The following is a 23,032-nucleotide window of genomic DNA, read 5'->3' on the forward strand; positions in this document are numbered from 1 at the left end:
GGTTCCCAAACTAACACTCTTGGAGTTTTTCCCTTCCTACCTTTCTCATTTAATAACTATGCAACTAATATTTGCTGATCTTGAGAGGCAGCTGATAAACACTGAAATAAGGATACTTTCTAGCCTGGGAAATTCTGATTTCTGTCTTACAATACAAGTAATATAAAGTGGGGAAGCAGTAGCCAGGATAGTAGAAAAACATAAAGAATCACAATATGGCTGTCTCGTCATGAAATACCAGATTGACTGCCACTCATTGAAACAGGGTGCCCTCCTGCTACTTCATTTGCAAAATCTCTTTCCATATAACAGCACAAAGCAGAAGTGTTTGTAAGCAATAAGCTAGAACAGTGATGGCGAACCTTTTAGAGACCGGGTGCCGAAACTGCAAACCAAAACTTACTTATGTATCATCGGGTGCCGGGTGGGCGTGGCCCATTGGGTGGGCGTGGTCCAATTGGGTGGGCATGGCTACTGTGGTAATGGCAGACTGGATGGGACTAAAAAGTTCAATCAATCAATTCCAACTTTGTGAGAACTTTTTTTTCCCACAATAAGTTGAAATTGATTGATTGAACCTTTTTTTTTTTTGCACAGGATGGGGGAGGCCTAAAGCGAAAAGGTTTTATAAAATCCAGCTGAAGGCCTAGGACTGGGGTGCCAGCTGTGGATGCCAACATTATATATAATGTTTTTAAATAACTTTTAAGATATTTCACATCTTATATAAAATGTATAAGTGCCTTCTCGAAAACAACTCAAGGCAGTGTAGAACTGAAAGAACAAAATGCTAAAACAAATAAACCACCATGAAATAGAACATAAAGTAATTTCTGCCAAAGACATTTGAAGCAATCACACCAGCATCATTATCTAAAATAGTGGCCAATTTTCAGCTTATAAAGAGAACTAAAATTTATTTTAACTAAAAGATTAAAATATTATTCTTAGGACTGGAAAGAAAAAGTAAGTTTGAATATCTGGATCAACTCTTCATTTGAAGAGTTATTATTTCAATGTTATCCAAAAGTATTTTGCAATAACGCCATTACTAAAAATATAGATATTACCCTTAATAATACCTTTGTGCTTAAGAGTTTTTAATAGAAATTTTTTATTAATCCATCAGCAATTAACATGGGATGGAAACATCTGTCATATCTTTCTGTTCTGCATTTATTACCTTAGCACATCTTAATTAGTCACCTCGTAGCCAGGGTATCTATTTTGGTAAAAGGTCCTGAAACATCTCTAATATGAGCAGAAAGTAGGTCTGATTATATTTCTACCAATGATAGGCCTTTGATTCTTCAAAGATGTCAGCAGGTCACCATGCTACTCTTATGTTTGCATCTATATAATTTAAAATATTGCTATAGTGAAAGGCAAGAAGACAATCAGCCAGCGTTTTACATTCTGCTATTTGATAAAGACAGTAAAAATGGAGAGAGTGAGAAAATGCACATGATATACAAACATAAATGTTGCCTATAATTTACTTATATTGCAGCTGGCATTAAAAAGGATAGTTTGCTTAGAGGAGTAATGAGATAACACAGAACCAATCACTATAGATTACCCTACCATATCTCTTTCCGTGCTGCTTCATCAAAAAGTAGTAGGCAAAGTAATACTGCTGTTTCACTGGTAATAGCACCATAATCTTGGAATATCAAGGCAACTGAAAACAGAACAAAGACATTTACATGGTTTTTCTAAATAGCATAAAGGCTTTCAAGAGTCTAAATACCAAATTTCTGAACAAAGTTAAGTATTTGCTCCTATGATCTACCAACAAGACATATAGGAAATATTAATTTTGCTTCTAAAACTGCATGCTAGAAAATACAAATATATCCAGCTTTTGGAAACAAAATGCTTGTAAAAATATCACTCCTGATATTTAATTGCTTAATTCGAAGGTATAAAAACAAATGCTTTCTACTTATTTTTATTTTAGTTTTATGATGATACCTCTAAATAACACAAGCAAGACAGAAGGCTGGTAAGCCAATGACAGACGTTTGACTGGATCAACAGAAAGAAGTTTCCGCAAAAGTGCAAGACATGGCAACATCATACAGTCCACGATCTATCAAAAAAAAAAATATGATTTGTTAACTAAAATCTGTAGTAGTGATCTACTGAGTAACTTCTGAAACTTCTCTGAAATCAACACTTCTTGGAAGTTTAGAATAATGTTTTTCAATACATTACCTTAGCCCATTATTTACAAATCCAGAGAATCTATCTCTCATACAAAAGCTCATATTTCAGTATTTAATTCCAAAGATATAAAGGCAATAGAAATAATCTGTGGCACATTTTTGAAGCAAGCACGGAATCTAATATAGATGAAAATTTGCAGGGACTTTTAATATTTTATCCCAACTCACTCACAGATAAATAAAATTAAACTAAATGAAGGGTTCTATTAATGTTTTAAACAAAACCTTTATAAATTTATTTACAAAATTAGTTTCTGCTGGGAAAATTGTTTTGTAATCATGAAATTGAACAAACCATCCTTAGATATACAATAAATAATTGTTCCAAAATCTCTGAAGCTGGGCTTGGTCGGTTTTGGCATTATTTAAATCATGAAGAAAAAAATTAAACACGTTCTTCAATATTTAATAACTGATGGGATAACTCATTCAGCTATTCCTGCAGTTCTTCAGCAATACCACTGAGTTGAGAGTCAGCCTGAAGGAACCTCCGTGTAAATTTATCTACTCCCTGCACCATCTGAATTTCAATAGGATTTAACCACCATTTCTTTCATGGCTCCCCACTTTCCCTCAACCCACTGTCATGGCCCACCTATCTTCGCACATGGCTAATAATGATATTACAGCATACCAGTATAGACAAGAGAAAAAATATTATTTTCCTAATTCCCATCATTCTTCACTTCCCTGTCTGGAAGGTAAGCTGCTGAGGGTTTTTGCTTTTTTTGATAAAGCTTTCTATGAGGAAAATGGACCTCATATACGTGGTTTTTTTAAAAAAAAGAAGTGAAATGCTAGCATTTTTTTAAAAGATAAGGCCATTCCTTATTTAAGGAAAAAATGTACCACAATCAATTCCTAAATAAGGTAACAATCTGGAATGGCCTTATGTAGCCAGTTGTGGTGCAAGCCTTTATGATTGCTACTTTTTAAGCTTGGGGATCTGCTAAATTAAGTTTGGGGATCAGCTAAATTAAGCTTGGGGATCAGCTAAATTATAACAAACTATTCTGCTTCCTAATCAAATAGAAAGAGGAGAAAGAAGAGGAAGAACATGAGTCTGGGGTTCCATATTAGCTCCTTTCTTGCTCTGTATAAACATGTTTAAACAGCACATTTCTGTATGAGGATTTTTTTTAGCTCTTTTTTACAAGCTGAGAAGTGATATAGAGTCTAAGAATTAGACACTGAAGTAGTCCACATGTTTAGTCACCATCTTGAGACAATATCATATTCCAAATAGAAAATATTTAATTCCTATTTAAAATTATTTGACTGAACATACAATATTAGGAGCCGTGGGATGGTTCTTCTGAGAGAAAAGTTGAAGTATATTTACCTTGCCATCTTGAGCAACACACTTAGTAAAGTATGCAAGAATTCTGTCCACTGCACCCATACTTTTGATAATTGGATGTAATTTAGAATCTGGAAGAAAAAAAATAAAACATTAACTTTCCATATATACACTTTTACAACAACTTATAACACTCGATTCAGAATTGCTTTATCTTTAAATAGATACTAGGTACTAGATAAATTACGTACGGATAAGTAAATGTATCTCATTCCTGCAATCTAGATTTAAATAGTGAATCACAAGTCCTGATTTGTCGTCAACTTCAGTTCCCTGTCACTCTTCCAAATATCTTAACTCTAGCTTTCTGATTACCACCCTACTCTCCTGCCCTGCCAACAATAATGCATTGAATGTACTCTTCAGTTACAAATCTTTGGTCCATTTTGAGGTAGGGAGGGGATAGTGGGAATTACTGGTATAGGTTTTTTTTTTTCCTCCTAGCTTTTTAATATTTTTGCTAACTCTGATGCCTTCTGGATATGCTGATGTACTTGAAGAGAAGTATTTTGAACCAGATCCTGGAGAATTGAAAGAGGAGCTAAAAATGTGCATGAAACTTGCCACAAAATGTTGCAGAGTAAAGTGCTTCTATTGTGTTTTCCCCAAAATAAGATCCAACCAGAAAATAAGCATGATTTTTCAGGACGCTCGTAATATAAGCCACACCCCCAAAATAAGCCCCAATTAAAATCATCAGCCAGACACATTTAGTACCGTATTTCCCCAAACATAAGCCCTAAATAGAAAATAAGCCCTAATGTGTCTTTTGGAGCAAAAATTAATATAAGACCCGGTCTTATTTTCAGGGAAACGCAGTATTCATCTTTCTAGCTAGCAAGCCAATCCCTTTCTCATATTACTCCATTTATACAGTGTCTTTGGGTTTCGTTTTAAGGAAAGTGAATTAGGAGATCATACTATTGGCATATAAGCAGCAAGAACATACACAATACATAAAAAATGGCTAAAGGTGATTCGGATTTTATTACAAGAGAAAAATAATCACCTGAATTATCCATCATGCCATGACTTTCCCCATGTTGGAACAACTTTGTATCTTAATGGTAAATTGTATTTTGAAGAACTTTACCTTGCATGATTATCACTAATTGCTCCGCTGCTGACTTCCTCAAAGTCAAATCAATAGTGTCTGATATAAAGATACTGTACAATTTTTCAACTGTCTCTGCCTAAAGATAAAACAAATATATCCTCTTATTTATCTGTTCAAATATTTTCCCATATCATCTCAAGCCATCTCAAGACTAATGTCACCAAGAAGGAGCACAATACATAGCACTACCTTGGGCTTCAATTTTCTCTCACAACAGCTCAGAACTAAATACTCACAAGATCAAGCTAGAATATTGTCGTCTCTAGAGGTAAAGCCCAAATATCCATTTTTGAGGCTGATATCTCATAAAATGATTTGCTTGTGATGCTTTATAATCTTCCCAAATTCATTTTCAGGGCTTATAGAGAATTGGGGAGTTGCTAGGATTTCCTGTTGTGTGACTGTATAATCTCTAGTAGATTATATGAGAAAATAGGTTATCCTAATTGTTTTATACAGGTAGTCCTTGATTTACGACCACCACTGAGCTCAATTTTTCTGTTGCTAAGTGAGACATTTGTTAAGTGAGTTTTGTCCCATTTTAAGCCCTTTCTTGCCACAGTTATTAAGTGAATCATTGCAGTTGTTAACGGCACAGTTGTTAAGTGAATTTGGCTTTGCTGTTGACTTTGCGTCTCAGGTCGCAAAAGGTGATCATATGACTCTGGGGCACTGCAACCATCATAAATATGAATTAATTGCCAAGCTTCTGAATGTTGATTTTTTGACCATGGGGACGGTGGAATACTAGTGTGAAAAATGATCATAAATCCTTTTTTTCAGTGCCATTTATATTTCAACAGGATCATCTGCACTACATTTCTTAAAGTTGACTCAGCTTTCCATCCTTCTGACACCAGTAAAATGAGGACCCAGATTGTTGGCGGCAATATGCTGACTCTGTAAACTGCTTAGAGACGGTTGTATAGCACTATGAAGCGGTATATAAGTATAAGCATAAGTATATAGGTCTAAGTGCTATTATTGCTATTTCATTGCTTAGGAGATCTCTCCCCTTGTACAAAGTTTTCTACGTTCACCTTAAAAACAGATTCTCTTGTGTCATCCAGCTTGAGTTCAATAGGGTTTTCCACAATAAGGATGTTAGAAACACTTGAGAGAATGCTGCCGTGCAACAGGGGACGTTTCAGATGGGACTCTTCTTCTTCCACAAGGTGAAACATTAACTGTTTGAGTGCCACAGAACGAACTCTGGGGAAGCAAAGTATTGCCTTAGAAGATTTCCAAACTTTTACTGAAGAAATATGTGTACATGTCTTATGACCACAGACTAATTGTTCCTGTTAAAAGCCAGGTTGGCTGAATTAAAATGTTTCAAATATGTGCATGACATCAGACAGCACTGGCTGCCAGGTAATAATTTAGGTTTTCAAAAAAAGTACACAGAATCAAATAGTCCAGTATCAACTCAGTGTTAATGTAAAAATGCAGGAGATGAGATTTCAATGCCAATGTTTTACAGGTTGATTTGCTTGTCACCTCAAACAGTATTATAATTTCTGTACTCTACTTTCCCAGTAGTAAAACAATCTTGTCACTACTTTTTCAGCCCAGTCAGTCATAATCAATTTCTACACTCCTCTGCTTTTTCAAATTAGTGTCTTTCAGACATTTTACAACCTTCTAAGGATTGGCATAGTTTCCAGGATGTGCTACTTCATTCTAAAGGATGTGCTATTTCATTCTAAAATGATTTATCTAAGTGGAGGGTTGTGACTTGGGCTGCATGCCATTTTCTATCTTTTTGCAAATTGGCTAAAAGGACATGTAGTAATTTACTCACAGTGGCTTTTTCGAGAAGAGAAGACGAAGAGAAGCTCTTAACCTAGTAGTTCTTGGGAGAATCCCTTCATTTTCAGTAGTTGTTTCACTCAGGGTGAGAATACAGTTACCTAGAGGTTCTTCTGTGTTTGCATAACCCTAAGTAAATACTTACAAGTTAACAGAGGCAGGTAATTAGCATAAGTAAATATCATGCTCCAAAAGAGACACTATTGCTTTATTATCAAGAAAACTCTCTCAGTAATTGGCAACAGGAAGTTAATAGACCAATTGATAGGCAATTGCCATTTGTTTTTCAAACATTCATTGTTTGTGGGAGATGTTCCAATCTCAGGAACAAACTTCTGACAAAGCATGTTCCATTTTCTCAGCAATTTTGCCTTGTTGGGTTGTGCTGACATCGCCACTGCCCACCAGAAATACAGCAAAATGTTTCCAGCACTACCTATAGTGGGAGTTCCTTATGTAATGCCCAGGTTCATTAACGTTCCTTTAGTGCGTTCCATGCGACCTCTGACATTTTCTTTAAAAAAATATAATAATCAGGATTTTAAAAATATTTTTAATTGGAATAGTTATGTACCTCCTACATTGTGTTCCAAGAAGAAAAATGGGGGTCTGCACTCAGTACTTTCAAATAAACAAACAAACAAACAAACATTCTTAACATTCTAAAAGTGTGGGGTCCCTGGTGCTCCCTGAGCTTGGTTGTTTTCTTGCAGATGTTTCATTACCAAACATCATGATGTTACCTAGTTTGGTAATGAAGCATCGGCAAGAAAACAATCAAGCCAGGGAGCACCAGGGACCCCACAGTTCAACCCTGACCTACAAATATTCTCTCTTCTATTCAAAAAAGATGAAGAATTTTGCTTTATGTGTAGGTAGAAGAATATTGGCATGTGACACACGCAAAATACAACTTTCACAAGATGAGCTTGGAACTGTGTTTGAAAAAGTTTTAGGCAATATTTATAAGATGCTTCCTGATTGAGTAATTATATTAAATTGATCCACATATCCCACAAGCCTTTTCCCCAAGTAACCTTCAAGTTATGATCAATAAAAATTCAGGATGGTTCTGAACAGTAGATATCCCTCCCGATAACATCACCAATTCCAAGATGATATGTCTTATTTAAAAAGTCCAATGCCACTTACCCATTCAGCTTTAGTTACAAGCATTCAAGCAACAACTCTAGTGGCAACACCTTTATTTCTGGTTGCCTTGCTTACATATTTTCCCCTATTGTGTAGTGTCAGTACTGCTTTTTTCAGCCAAGCAATTAAGCTTATCTGAAGATAAACTACTTTTCAAGAAGATGAGATTACCTGAAGAATTGGAATAACAGGATAGAGAGTTTCAATAAACTTGTTCCAGGTCTCTGCTGCCATCATCAATCGGCCTTGAAGAAGATACATCAGTAGAAATGTGGCAGCTGAGCACACCTGTTTTAATGAGAGAAGATACAATAGCGCAATAAAGAGTGTTCAAACCAATTTGCTGCTGTCAGAAATGGAAATTAGGCTTTGCCTTGGAACATTGCACCAAATAGCTTTTGTGGTTTTCTTTTTCCTTTTTAAAAAAAACAAGAACAGTGATAAAATATTGTCAAGAATCTGCCTGTTAGCACTGAACAGTCTTCAAGCAGAGTGTGATTCAGATCAAGAAATGCCCTCAATAAAGCACGGAAGAGGGCTTTTAAAAATAGTGCCCTAGTCCAGAGGTCCCCAACCTTTTGGGCACCAGAGACCGGTTTTGTGGAGAGAGGTTTTTTTTTGCGGACCGGAGGGGGTGTGGTTTTGCGTGCTGCCTGCATCCTGCATATGGGGCTTTGCTTGTTTGCACGGACCAGTTTCTGACATGCTGCAGACCGGTGCTGGTCCATGGACTGGGGGTTGGGGACCCCTGCCCTAGTCTAAGCATTTAGAAAATCTTCACAACTTAAGGTTGGTTTGCTTATTACCCATAAAAAAAGAAGAGCATATTAGAGAAAGATCTTAAGATACGAATTGAACTTCAATCTTACGACAACTCTGTGTGTGTGTGTGTGTGTGTACGTGTGTGTGTACGTGTGTGTGTGAGAGAGAGAGAGAGAGAGAAAGAGAGAGAGAGAGAGAGAGACAGAAATATTCAGTAAACAAATGAAAAATAATTATATAAAAATCAAAAGCAAGCCTGAGTGCTACCAAATGACTAACTGCACTTTCGTCATTTTCTCCATTACTTAAAATTATTTTTATACTTTTGAAAATTCTCAAACTGAAATTTGTTGCAATCCTAAGCATACTGAAAACAATAGCAAGTTCCTTTAATTTTAGTAAAAATAATAAATATAATGCAGATAGTCAGTTGCAAGATAACAATTAATTAACAAGCTAAACACGGTAGAGTTTCTAAAGGTACAAAGCTTTTGATCTACTAATTTCTTTTAATTTACAGATTAATTCAAGGAAGGGTATCATATTCAGAAAGATGTACCTCATGCTGGGAATCCTGAAGCCCAAAAGTGCATATTTCATAAAGAACTTTGGGATGAAGCAGAAAATGTACACCACAACTGATTGAAGGAATAGACTTTACAGTATTATGAATGCCTAAACATTTCTAAAACAAAGATAAAAGATGTTTAAATATTATCCTGACAACACATGAAAATACCAAAAGTCTACTGAATTAGATAGAGCAACCCACTTTCAGACTTGAATACACAAACACACACACACACAGATATACATGCAACCATATCCATATCCATAAAACTTTTCAAGCTCACAACTGAGAGCTATACTGCTGGTTTCCTATGGCTAATACATCCTGTCATCCAAGCTCAAAACTGCTAGTTTCTCACAGCAAGAAACCAGTGATCCACAAGAGGAGTAATTTGGAATAAAGAAAGCTTTTCTGCTTGATCCCTCCTGCCAACCTTTAAGATTGCTGGGAGAGAACGAGAAGAAAATAGCAAGAACGTGAGGGAATGCTCTCATCTGACAATAGGTGAAGACAAAAAAGAACTGTCCACTATGCAGTTATTTCCATAAGGCAATGATATCATTAAATCATAATATATTATATTAAGAAAGAAAACCAAGCAGATATCCTTTCCTCTTTGAAATTCAGCAAATTAAAAAAGAACTCAGAATTAATTAACATCAGGCAATCCCAACTTTATTTAGTGAAAGATTCAGTTTTTCAGCCTGACCAAATCCCTGTGAGATTATTAAATGGAAAAAGGGGGAATTTACATATAAAAGCGGGTGGAGGGAAAAAGAAGAAATTCTGAAGAAACCACAGGCCTTGTAAAATACTAACCTTAACAATTTCAAGACAGCAGCGATAGGCTTCTGTTCTAATATTTGGCACAGGATGCGATAACAGATGGAAAAGCACCTTCTGACTTTCAGTCTGCAGTAGTGGGTCAGCTCCAGCAGATCTCCAGCTACAACAAGAAAAACAGAGTATAACAGAAATGGCTTCAAGGCTTAGATAGCAAATTCTCCCTACTCAAGACATACAGAGGTCTTGGATTATTACCCAATTATTTATTCATTGTCTTTCCTGACTAGATTCCCTAAGAAGATGAAATCTGGCAAGCTAAGAGACCTGGGTTAATTTAACCAGTTAAACTGATTTTGTAGTTTTTATTCTGAAGAAAAATAGATGATAGCTAGATAGCTAGATAGATAGGTAGGTAGGTAGGTAGGTAAGTAGGTAGGTAGGTAGGTAGGTAGGTAGGTAGGTAGGTAGGTAGGTAGGTAGATAGACAGACAGACAGACAGACAGACCTTTATTGTCATTTTTTTACTGTGGGCACAATGGCACACATTAAAAATGAAATTTAGTTGCTTAAACTAAACATACTATATATAGCATATGTATAGACTTATACCTTTTACGCATAAGTAACATATAAATATTAATCACTGTCCATCTTGAATACATAACAGAAGGAGGAAGCTTTAGAGTTCACAAGGTTAATACTGTATGGAAATGAAGGAAGTTTTTACTTTTAACACTTTTTGCTCTTTCTGATACATTTGTGGATGTCACCATTGTCAAGGTAGTAAAGTTTGGGAAGCTTTTGTGATCATTGCTTGCCTTAAAATTTCTTTGTAAACCATAAGATGTAGATAACACACAAACACAAAAATCTATATTTTGATTAGACAGATGTGTATGTTGGACTGTCTAAAAAATTAATCAATACATAGCTAAGTTACCACATAAATGGCACCAAATTGTGCAAATTCCCCATCCCTTTATCAGAATAATGATGTCATAGATTTATAAAATATCCTCTGTAAACATAAATTTTATATGGATAAGTATATATATGGGGCTCATTTATACAAAATATAGTAATTTAAATTTTTTCACTTATTTTTAAGCATTCATTATGTATTCTTTTTCTAATAACGTATGTATTTTTGCATTTTGTTCCTTTCGGGGTTTTTTTATTTTCCATTATTATTTTGAAAGCAACAAAACATAAATAATTTATCCAATATGTTTATTGATAGTTGAAATAACAATTTATATTGATTATGTATTTAATGGCTGAAATATCATCACAGAACCACATCATAAGATTTAAATATTGAATGCAAATTGCCCGACTTACATATCTGAGCAAATGTTGAGGAATTCCTTAAGTAGATCAAAATACTGGTGACATGGAAGACTTTTTATGGCTTGTTCTGCCAGTTCAACTAAATCAAGAAGATTTTTTTCTCCCTTTTAAAAAATTAAAATGTATTTAATTTTAAGGGACAGATGAATTAATGATCTACGAACTAGCTTACAGTCCTATGATCAACAAAAATAATTTACCAATAATGATGAATGTAACAAGTAAGCAGAAATTCTCAACATTTCTATAAACAAGAAGACGAACCAGTTTACCAGTAGGATTACCAACAATCATATCAAATTATTAAATATTGGGGAAAAAACTGACTAAAGTTAATAGGGATGGAACACAGAGACAAGTTTTTTTTCCCCATGTACAAATGGATCTGCCACCACCATTTCATTAAATTGAGATGACTGGGGGAATAATGAAGGATTTGATCAAATAGATTCAAGAAGATCTATGCCAGTAATATCAACAGATTTTTTTTACTTTGCTCATCAATAGCAAGATGGGGTTACTTTTTTGTTTTTTATTTAGCATAGATAGCAAACTTTGGTTTGGGTAACTATTAACTGCAGAATGCCACAATTTATAATTCATCAGAAATTAATATACCTATTAATGTTAATGTCATAATATTACATTTTTGGTCAAAACTTTATGAGTATCTTCTGCAAAAGGGACTAAGCTTGCATAATACTTTTAGCATAGATCAAATTTAAAGAACAGGGTGATATTTGTATCAAAAGAAATATCCTGCACCTGAGTCAAAGCTCTCTCTTTCTTTTTCTTCCCCACAAAAATGTATACACACAGAAATCTCAATATACAAAACATGACAAGATGGGGGAAAAAAACCAAACATGTTCTTCACATAAGATGATGAATGATATCTCTAACAGAATATATAATTCTGCTATCTTTTTAAGAAATGAGAATACTACCAGTATTATTCATACAGCTTCGAAATTCAAAGTTTTAATTCAGTGGATGATTCCTTACCAACATGTGGCAATTGAAAGGTCCAGAGACGCTTTCTAACAAGCCAAAGGCACAAGCCAAGTTTTATTCTTCTTAGTCCTAGCTGACCTGAGAGACAATCCAAGTATCCAATCTGGGTTGAACATCGGGACCAGAGGTACGGTCTTCCAAGCTTTTGGACTTGTGCTGGGGCCCACCCTCAGGGAACTTCTCTCTCACCAGAATATGAGAGCACAAATCCAAATACTCAAAGACTAAACCTCTAGTCCCGGTGACCAACTCAGATTGGATCCTGCAACGTTATTCTGGGACATCTGCCTTCATTCGTGACAATCCAAGAATCCCAGTTCACACATACCATAATAACTCTGATAACAGATATCTGATAACTAACATGTTTTATCACGACAATATATCATGATAATCCTTCCAATTCTGTTATTCTGTTATAACAACCCATAGAAATATGTCTTTCAGAACCCATCAGTAAAAGGAGCTAGGTGGGAATGGCCAAAACAATATAACCAAATGCCTGTTACCATGAGCCAAGGCTGAAAATATAAATATTTGAAGGATTCAAATGACTCCTTGGGAATTGTATGGATTATCAGGAGTACAGTACTCTCACAACACCTAAGTAAGTCTAGGAATGCATTTACATCATTTTCTAACCACTGATTTTCATTTAAGCCAATTTAAGTCTTACCTCCTTGCGGACATCCAGCATAAAATTACAAGCACACTCAATTGAATAGGCAGCTTCTGCAGCTTGTTTATAAATACTGTAGTTTTCTGAATTCATTTGTTCCAAATAAGATGTAACTGATTCATGTATATTTGGATATTCCAAAGAAAATGGCATGTCCATGGAAAGGACAAACAAAGCTGTCACTAAAGTCTCTGGTAAAACACTAGTGGCCTTGAGGGAGAAAAAGAAAAAAGATTTAGAAATAAGTCTATTGAAAAGTCAACCTATTTCATAATTTTTAGCCTTAACTTTTGATTATTGGTAAATATTTGGCCAACATATTTTCTTCAAACAAAATTGTATTTAATTTGTAGAGATATTACATCAATTTACATCAAAGTGATGGCAAACCTCTTGGGATGCATTGCATAGAGCTATAGAATTCATAACCTCCAGCATAAATATAGCAACCCAGGTTTTTGTAGAATGTTTGCAAAAAACTAGGCTTAAATCAAAAAGGTAACTGTTCAATTTCCTACGATAGACATATGTCAAGATTTTTAATCTCTTATCACTTTCTTCTAGATTATTTAAAAGATCTAAAATCCTAGATAAACACTTAGGAACTGAGTTATACCTTCTCCTATCCCCAAAAGAGATTTCAATAATCCAAAAAGATAAATATTGACAGTATAATTATAATTTGCTTATATCTGCCCCCATCAGGTAAAATATATTTCAGCCTCCTTTTATTAACTATTTTAGTTGCTTCATAAATTATATTGCATTATCACATGGAATGAATCTATCTTCACAAATACATATTATTTTAAGTGGTTCTATAAAGGAAAAACATCAACCAGAATTATCTAGTTTATAAACGTGCAAATGATATCGGTATCCGTTGAAGTTCACAAGGCAGTAAAGCAATTTTAAAGAAGGAATAGAGGAGCAAAATTATAAAATGCCCAGCAATGTTCTTTAGACTTTCAACCACAATTGGCTCCAGAATCTCCATTGTTGAGGACATTGTTGAGTAAGTAGCACCGGGATTCATGACCTTTTGTGCTATAGTTGTTAGATGTATCACTGCGGTTCTTAAGAGAATCGTGGTTGTTAAATGAATCCAGCTTCCGGATTGACTTTGCTTGTTGGAAACCAGGTGGGAAGTCACAAATGGCAATCGTATGATGTTGGGACACTGCAACTGTCATAAATACATGCCGGTTTCCAGGCACCTATGAGACTGCGAGGATGCTGTGACAGTCATAAGTGCAAGGACCCATCGAAAGTCCCAATCCTTTTTAAAGTTCCACTGTAACTTTGGATAGTTGCTAAACAAATGGTTTGCAAATCAAGGACTATCTGTACCAACCTCTAATTGAAATCAGAGATAACAATAAGCTCCAGACCTGCTCAGACACAACAGCAGAATTGACGATTATCAGAAAATCTCTAGCTTAACGGCACTGTCATTTAAGATGTAAGGTTCTTATCCAGCCACTAGGGGGCAGACAATACACTTGTCATTTTTATACTTGGCCCTTTAAAATGCTATTTTGCAATCGGTTCCACAGTGTATTGCAAAACATTACAGTACAAGGTCTTTAACTCTAACCAGAAATCTATTCTGCATGAAAGCAACATCAAGTGGCTTGTGTTTGACAACTGCAATTGAAAACATCACTATAAGGAATATGAAATTTGAACACCAAGTCAAAGCAACAGCTTAGCATGACGGAAACAAAACAATGAAAACTAGATACTGATGAGTATGTTTCAAAACCAGACAGAACACCAACTACTTCTAGTAATCTATTAGATGCTACAGGTTGTTTGATATTGTAGAGAGTCAGGGAGATGACTTTGAGGGAAACAGGGAAAAACCTTTACATAACAAAGAGGGCTCTTTCTTGTTTTTAAGAGTTCTGCACTATATTTCCCTTTATCTGTGTCTAATTGAAATAGTACCATTTAAATGCATACTATCTTACACATTTTCTCCCAAAGTAACTTTGAAGATGTAAAGAAATTGGCACATCTCACCTTCTCTACAGGTAGCAATACTTGCAGGAGTCGAACTGTGAAAAGTGAAACACTAACAAATGCCATCCTGTGGTGCACTACTGCAAGCTCAGGTTTTTCTGAGCTGGTGTTACTTTTGTGATAGGTAATGACTTCACCTAATAAATCTAGAATTCCAATCAGTTTTTCTTTCTGTAGATGAAAAAAAAATTGCAAATCAATACTCCCAACAGAAGCCAGGAATACAGTCACTTGCTAATGCAGGAACCGTTTGAAGGTAAAGACTCCCTGGAGAATTTATTCATTGTTTAATTTATTTAGTTATTTAATTTATATCTCATAATCCCATCAATGAATAGCATTTATGTCGGCTAACCAAAATAAAAACCACAAATATGTATTTCTACTATCTCCATTCATGTCAAAATAGGGTACCTAATAGATTCTTGAACAATTTTTTTAATCATTACAAATCTACAAAGAAAGTATGTGCCAACCTATTTTTTAAAAATACCATGTAAGGGCAATTGCTGAAGTGAGGTGGACTTCTTCACTAATGAACAGCCAAAGCCCTGGGTTAACAGCTTATTGCATTAGTTTAGGATGCTCTCCTTTAAGAATGTTCTTTTGTTCTTTGTTACTTTATGTTTCAAGGACTTTTTTTAAGACAAGTAGAGAGAAAAAGTCAAGTTTGTCACAACATTATTTGCAAATTCTTACTCTTAAGAAGAGAAAGAAGCAGACTGCTCTAGTGAAAAAAATAAAGCAAGGCAGTCTGAAAAATATGAATAGGATTTTAAGGAGAAGGCCACATAATGGAGAGAGAAAGATTGTTCTTGAGTCCCCCAATGAATTTTACTTATACCCATTATGACTGCATTTAAAAAAATACAGATCATTCAGTTATTATTGCTCCTAACCAATCATAATGATAGAATTAAAACAGAGATAAAGTAGATGTAATATAACCATCTTAAAGATAAAAAGATGACACATTTAAGATACGCTGACAATCACTGTACAGAACTGGTCCTTGATTATGGCGGTGCATAAATATAACTACAGTAGCAAACAAATAAATAAGCAATTTTTTCTGGTTAAAATAGAAGAATTTTAAATCCTCACAAATTCTAGACCAAAGAGACTCTCGTCTTCCCAAACATCTTCAGACACAGCATCAACAATAAGTAACAGATCTTTGGCAACCAATTCCAACACTTGTATGGTTATTCTCCTACTACCTGAGAATTGATAAGAGAGTAAGATTAGTAAAGTTCCTTCTTGTTGAATAATACAATATGTTAATTAGTAAGGATTTCTTAAATAATCAAGAATTGAAAAAAGGAACACTATTCATTTCCCTTCCTTGCATCGTGATGGTTGTTGCTCGGATGAAACTGCACTATACTAAATACCAGCAGTAGCTTTGAAAACTTAAGATTTTTTTTTTCCTTGCCAGAGACAGTTTAGAACAGGGGTTTCAAATTGCCGGCCCACGGGCCGGATGCATCATACAAAACCGTGTCCACCCCATTGCCAGCAATGGCAAAAAAAAGTTGTGATACGTCGCGACATGTTACATGATGTTGCGAGTTTGACTCCCCTGTTTAGAAGTTTAATATTTTCTAAATGAAATATTGTTATATAATACTACTGCAAGTAGTCCTCAGTTAAAAACAGTAATTGGGATTGGAACTTCCATCACTAAGCAATGCACAAAGCACCTCTCTGGCCAAGGCCAGGATGGTGAGTCCTCAGTAGAGAGGAAGTAGGTGAAGATGACAAAGGTCAGCAGGAGGAGGGTAGCCATAAATGAGAGCTGATTCAAATTTTTATCATGTGGCCACAGGGACGCCCTGACAGTTCTAACTGGAAGAACATGTCACAAGTCAACTTTGAATTATTGTTGAATGAATAGATGTTTAAATGAGGACCACTTGTATATTTTAACAAAAGCTTTCAGTGGAGTACCATGCCATTATAAGAAGTAAAAAGAAATAAAAAGTAGCATAAATCAGTAAATAACAAAAGAAAAGTAGTGTATATAAAACCTTCCATTTGAACACAACTAGCTCCTCAACATTTCAAAATCAAACTATCAAAACTTAATCTGAGGCCTTTATGGTAATAATCGGACAAAGGCATTCCATAAATAGTGTCCCACACTATAAACTGCACATGGTTTTCTTTTGTGAGTGCAGCCAGAACAAAAGTTTCAGAGGTAGTTCAGGAAGGGTTATTCGTAAAGAAGACTGCACTTCAGATATTGAATGCTTATTTTAAGTATCAGCAACAACTCTTCAAACTAGCCTTAGAAACAGAGTGTAATTAGAACAACTAAAACAGATTGGCATCACGTCATTGCCTCAACCTTACTGCTCAATAACTTCTAGAACTTCTGAAGTTTCTATATTTTGGAGGCAGTGCCTTCCTGCTGAAAACAGTATGAAAATTCTTCCGACCAAGTCTGCTACTTTCTTCAGTTCTTCTCTCTACGTGAAACTACATTATAAACAGCTACCACTTTATCAATCAGCTAGTTACAAATTACATGCCATAAAGAGGGCATTTTTTTCCTGCAATGCCTCAAGAAAGTGGAGCTATTAAATCCCACATGATCTTCCTATCCATTGCCTCCAACAGTTCTTCTATCTCTCCCACCCATTTGTCAAAATATCTTCTTTTAATCTTAAAGTAAAATGGTAAAAAGACAGTAAAACTAGACAGCTTAATGTTAAAATAAAACAGTAACCTCAAGCAGCTTTATAAACTATCTCTCAAACTGACATAGCTCAATTGGTTGCTATAAGGAAGGGGATGGAGGGAAGGAAGAACCATGAAGAATGTCCTAATCAACTTGAAGGAAAGACGGCATAAAATTATATTGGGTGAACTATTAATCTTTATAAACATAAGTTTGAAATAGAAATATAACTGTAGCTATTCTATTTTGCTTTTGAGCTTCCCTTAGCGCAGAAAGAATTATAAATTAAAAGGAGATAAGATGAATATAAGGCAGAACCCCAAATGCAAGTGTTAAATTTTCCAAAACATTGCAGTTTTCACACTGACTACTACACAGATAGAAAAATGCAAATGGAGGTGCTTAGATTCACAACTAAACCATTCAGATTGACATGTCAAGTACATTTTTTGTGTAGTAAAAGAAGAACAGTCACAAATAAAGTACTATAAGCAAAAATTCCTTTAAAAATAAACGTTACCTGTTTTAAGAAGAGGCACCGCATGTTCCAAAATGGCTACACAGAACTGAGGAAGACTAAATTGTTGAAACTGTAGCTCCAAAACGTCCACATTTTCCAATTCTGGCAGGTCAACATGACCCATATCCAAAGGTGATGGATTAGATATTGCAGAAGTTACATTACCATGAGTGCTGCTTCCACTATGAAAAAACAAAACAATGATATATGTAAAAAAGACATTATGTTTCTATAGCCAGCACTATATTATAAAAATAACCAATAATCAGGAAGAATGGGAAAACTGGCCTAAAAAAATTCTTCCACTCAAACAACAATTGATGGACCTAATGTAATTCCACCCATGTTTCTTATCCTGTGGATAAAACAAATTTCTATATCTTTTGTCAACAAGAACTTTATAGGTGATTTATGATACTATCAAACCTCTTAAAAAATCAGGTATATCAAATAAAATTGAAAACAGACCTTAACAAGTCAAAGAAAATGGAGAGGTTAGAATTGAGTGCCACTGAAGGCAAGTAAGAATCAAAAGCCTTCTTTCTACCTACATAAAAATATATTAGTATTGGAGCTAATTTATCCTCTCTGGCAAGATAATTCCATATTTAGGATGCTGCCACAGGATCCCTTGTTCCCACCAAGTAACCTATTTTTGGTGATGGGCTATAAAGCTTTTTAAGATAACTGCAACTTCAAAGAGTTTTACATTTCCCTAAGCCAATTAGGACTTCATAGCCAAGTTCAGCACAATCATTGGGTACATAACTATTTATCTACATCTTCTACCACAAAAATTTTATATATCTCATCCTATATTTTGCTCAAATGTATGTCTTGTTGTTTATAGTTCCTATGTGATCAAGGATGTGAACTCATTATGTGTTTGTACATGCAATGATAAAAATTTCTGGAAAAGGGTATAATTGCATACAATAAAATACCTTTTATGAAATATTAATAAAATTAGAATTTTATTTTGTGCTATTTTTGGTTATTTTGGTTATTTTTGGGAATAGCAACACTGAAATACTTACATAAAAGGAAATACAATCCCAAATAATCCTAGTTTACAATCTGGGTTGGTCACTGGGACCAGAAGTTTAGTCTTCTGAGCATTCTGATGAGAGAGAAGCTCCCTGAAGATGGGCTCCAGCATGAGTCCAAAAGCTCAGAAAACTAAACCTCTGGTCCCGGTGACCGACCCAGATTGTATCCTGCAACATTATCCTGGGACATGTACATTTGCCTTCATTTGTGAATCCTAGCTTAATTTAATGGCAGCAGAAGGAAGTTTAAATTACTCCAGACTTACAGGTATATTATGTTTTACTGCGTTGTTCAATGATTTACTGCGTTGTTCAACCAATATAATTGATACAAATAAGAACAAGGACAAAGTTTACATATCATTTCATTTAAACTACTATTGGTCCTTCAATAAGGATCTTTTTTGGTCTTTCAATAAACTACAAGTCAACAACTAAATAATGCAAATACAGAGGAGGAGGAGGAGGAGGAGGAGGAGGAGGAGGAGGAGGAGGAGGAGGAGGAGGAGGAGGAGAAACGCATTCCTTTTGTAACAATCATAATATTCCCAGCAGTCTTCTTACCTGGAAGATTCTGCATCCCAATCCTGACCATCACCCCTTGGACGTTGGCCTATTCGTCCTATTACAGAAGGTCGAGGGCTGCTGCTTCCAGGAGATGGATTCTGGGAATGAGGAAATCTTCGGGCATCTTGGCAATATGACATTGAGGAATTCTGGGAAATGGTACCTTTCATAACATACATAGATAGAAACATATGACCTCTGTCATATCAGAAATACATACTTTTACTTAAAAGGAAAAATCTATTTCTTGCTGCGCAAGGAAAAAAAATTCAATGGACACCATTATCCCTGCCTTCAGGCTATATTCAAATACTCAGAAGATTCAGTTAGAATATTTTTTTTTCCTTTTGCTATAACTAGAAAATGCAGCAAAAATGGGGGGAGGGAAATGAACAAATATATAAAGGTGAGAAATAATGAATGCAAAGCAGGATTAATGTATATCTAAATGGGGACCCATATACCAATAAAACATAATGAGGAAAGGCTGGTATGATCTATGGTATTAGCTAAGGAGTTTCAAATAAAGCCCTTGCTGCAATAGCTATAGAATGTTCCTATGTGTGATACATATAGTCCTTGACTTACAACAGTTCATTTAGTGACGGAAAAAGTGACTTTTAACTGTTTTTCACACTTACGACAGTTGCAGCCTCCCCATGGTCACATGATCAAAATTCAGATGCTTGGCAACTGACTCATATTTATGACGACTGCAATGTCCTGGGGTCACGTGATCCTCTTTTATGATCTTCTGACAAGCAAAGCCAAGGGGGAAAGCCAGATTTACTTAACAACCCTGTTAACTAACTTAACAACTGCAGTGATTCACTTAACAGCTGTGGCAAGAAAGGTCGCAAAATGGGGCAAAACTCACTTAGCATCTGTCTTGCTTAGCAAAAGAAATTTTGGGCTCCATTGTGGTTGTAAGTCGAGGACTACCTGCACAGCCAACATATCTAGAACCATTTGTCACTCTGTCATTAATGAAGGAAATCCTGAAAAAATGCAAAAATAAAGTCAGATCTAGGATCCGCTGAATGTTACATGGTATGCTGAACATAAATAATATTTATAATTCCATTATTCACTGCTTAAAATGATTACTCCTGAAATGTACTCTGCTATATTCATTTCACTATTTTAACTGTTACAACCCACCATTACATTTTCTTATTAACATTTTTAGATAGAACAGACTCCTTAGCTGCAGGAAGTAAATTGAGTTTGAATCCCGAAACTCTTCTCCACTATTCTTTTTTTTTCACATAGTAAAAGCCATTTGAGCAATTACACTTCTACATCTTACTTAAAACAGGAAAAAAAGACATCATTAAGTTAATGATGAATAAAACAGACTTGGGTTATCCTGATGAGCTATATGCAAACCTGTATCACTTGAGACAAAACTTGGATCTCTATGGAAGTTCAGTCTGTTCCTTAACAAAACACAAAGTTGCTCTAAAGATAAGACAGCCTGCAATGCCAAGTGATGTTGTCCATCTTTTGCAAGGCCTAGTGTTGTTAGACTCAGAAGACTCTAAAATAAAAAACAAGTACATTTTGTTGACTTGAGCAAAATACTTTTAAAATAGACACGTCTGCCTGATTAATATATTCAGTATGTCCTAAATATGTATGCATATGCTTCTTTCCTAAATATTGTCAAATGTTGCAAATCAGAAACAAACCCAAAGTCCATGGAATTTTTGCTATGCAATCATTCGGGACTTTTACAGTTGTATTTTTCGACAGATTATTTCAATATAAAACATTTGCATTTTATTCTTTGTCCATGATAAAGGACTGACTATAAAACATTTATTTCCTGAAACTATATTCCAGGAGGATGATTTTTATTTTGTTCAAGAAGTGAACTGTCTTGTAAACACCCTTAGGGATTGCAATTTTCGATGCGAGTATAAACATCTATCCCTGGAGTTTTATATAAATACCCTAAATTATAGGCTGTACATTAAATGGAGTCATATCCATATAATCAAAGCAATTCATATTTTAGATGAATCTCAGGCATGTATCAGGCAAACATTACCTTTCCTTCTCATATTACTTATATGATCAAATGTCAGATTTGTCAGGCATAAGAAGACAGACATAATAAGCCACTACTTCCAATTTCCAATTCAAAGCCTTAAGATGGTTCAGAGATGTCTGGAAAGCATTCAAGGATGCTGTTAAGAATTTTTTGGGCAACTATAGAATACCAAAATGCATTCAGCTAGTTGACAAACTTCTTACAGCGTACAAGACCTTGAAATGCAACATGTTACTATGTCATTTTCTGCATTCACACTTGGACTTCTTTCCTGAAAAATTTAGGTGCAGTCAGGGGTGAATATGGTGAAAGCTTTCACCAAGACATTGCCACAATGGAAAAATGGGCAACTGGAATCCATCAATGATGGCTGACTCCTGTTGGACACTGCAGCGAGATACATCAGATACTGATACTGAAAATCAGTAGCAAAACACTTTTAGCCTTGAACTCATGCAGGTCAGAAACATTACACATAATAGTCTTTAAGAGTTAATTTCATATTTCTCAAGATTCCTAGGAGATACAGTCATTCTAAAACTATCTTTGTGTTCAGTTTGAAAGAGCCTATCATAATAACCAAGTTTTTCAGGAAGCGAAACTTTTGTGTTCCCAGAGAAATTAAAGTCATGCAGGTCAATATCATTCAGCCAGATGTTTAGACTGAATTTAGCATTGTTATCCACCTATCAAGTACTTCCCAAGGACCTGGGATAGGCAGATGATGTTTGATGGTGTTAAAGATATTGTCAGAGGATGCAAGCTGTTCTAAGTAACGCTGCCTTTTGCAATGAACTGATCCTTCTCACAGGAAGTAACATCAAGAAAATCTAAGATCTACCTCTGAAGTTAGTAGGAGGAAAATGTCCACTTTTGAATATATTGGCTTCAGTATAGAAAAATGTCTTGCTGTCACACTGTGTTTCAAAGCAGAGATCCTGACAACTTCAAGGTTTCCAAATATTAGTTTACCCAAAGGAACCAGTGAAACATTTTAATTAAATGAAAGCATTCTAACCTGAACAATCTTTGGCCTCTGTAAAAAGATCTCAGCAGGGAAGTCTTGCATGATAACATCTCGCAGAAGCTCACAAGTATTCCAAATTAACTTGGAATTTTTGCTTCTCAGTGAACTAAAAAACACATGTAAACAATGACGCTAGGCATTTGCCTTGCAAATCTATCTAAATCTTTCTTATTAATTTAGTTTTAGACTGGATAATAAACCAACAACAGCATAGTTTAAATGTTGAGACATACAACATAGATTGAGAACAGAGTTCTGTCTTAGTATTCTATG

The 23,032-nt window shown here is 35.2% G+C and overlaps 1 protein-coding gene across 6 annotated transcripts in view; it reads right to left on the minus strand.

Moving 5' to 3' along the window:
* Positions 1 to 23,032, minus strand: part of RTTN (rotatin) — a 102,155-nt gene that overhangs the window by 70,281 nt on the left and 8,842 nt on the right. For 5 of the 6 annotated variants that reach the window (XM_039349027.1, XM_039349026.1, XM_039349029.1 and 2 more), the window contains exons 6-22: positions 22,751 to 22,865; positions 21,066 to 21,216; positions 19,674 to 19,839; positions 18,061 to 18,242; positions 15,962 to 16,077; positions 14,858 to 15,028; positions 12,830 to 13,042; positions 11,131 to 11,243; positions 9,822 to 9,948; positions 8,991 to 9,116; positions 7,841 to 7,957; positions 6,510 to 6,646; positions 5,746 to 5,917; positions 4,682 to 4,781; positions 3,571 to 3,659; positions 1,975 to 2,092; positions 1,585 to 1,681 (exon numbers count right to left, since the gene is read on the minus strand). In XM_039349027.1, the coding sequence (XP_039204961.1) occupies positions 1,585 to 1,681; positions 1,975 to 2,092; positions 3,571 to 3,659; positions 4,682 to 4,781; positions 5,746 to 5,917; positions 6,510 to 6,646; positions 7,841 to 7,957; positions 8,991 to 9,116; positions 9,822 to 9,948; positions 11,131 to 11,243; positions 12,830 to 13,042; positions 14,858 to 15,028; positions 15,962 to 16,077; positions 18,061 to 18,242; positions 19,674 to 19,839; positions 21,066 to 21,216; positions 22,751 to 22,865 (2,310 nt within the window). Of the gene's footprint in view, positions 1 to 1,584; positions 1,682 to 1,974; positions 2,093 to 3,570; positions 3,660 to 4,681; positions 4,782 to 5,745; positions 5,918 to 6,509; positions 6,647 to 7,840; positions 7,958 to 8,990; positions 9,117 to 9,821; positions 9,949 to 11,130; positions 11,244 to 12,829; positions 13,043 to 14,857; positions 15,029 to 15,961; positions 16,078 to 18,060; positions 18,243 to 19,673; positions 19,840 to 20,553; positions 20,664 to 21,065; positions 21,217 to 22,750; positions 22,866 to 23,032 lie in introns of those variants that run through there. The other variant, XM_039349031.1, reaches the window with a different exon arrangement.

Source organism: Crotalus tigris, unplaced genomic scaffold (assembly GCF_016545835.1).
Source record: "Crotalus tigris isolate CLP2741 ecotype Arizona unplaced genomic scaffold, ASM1654583v1 scf7180000018219.524809, whole genome shotgun sequence".
NCBI classification, from domain to species: domain Eukaryota; kingdom Metazoa; phylum Chordata; class Lepidosauria; order Squamata; family Viperidae; genus Crotalus; species Crotalus tigris.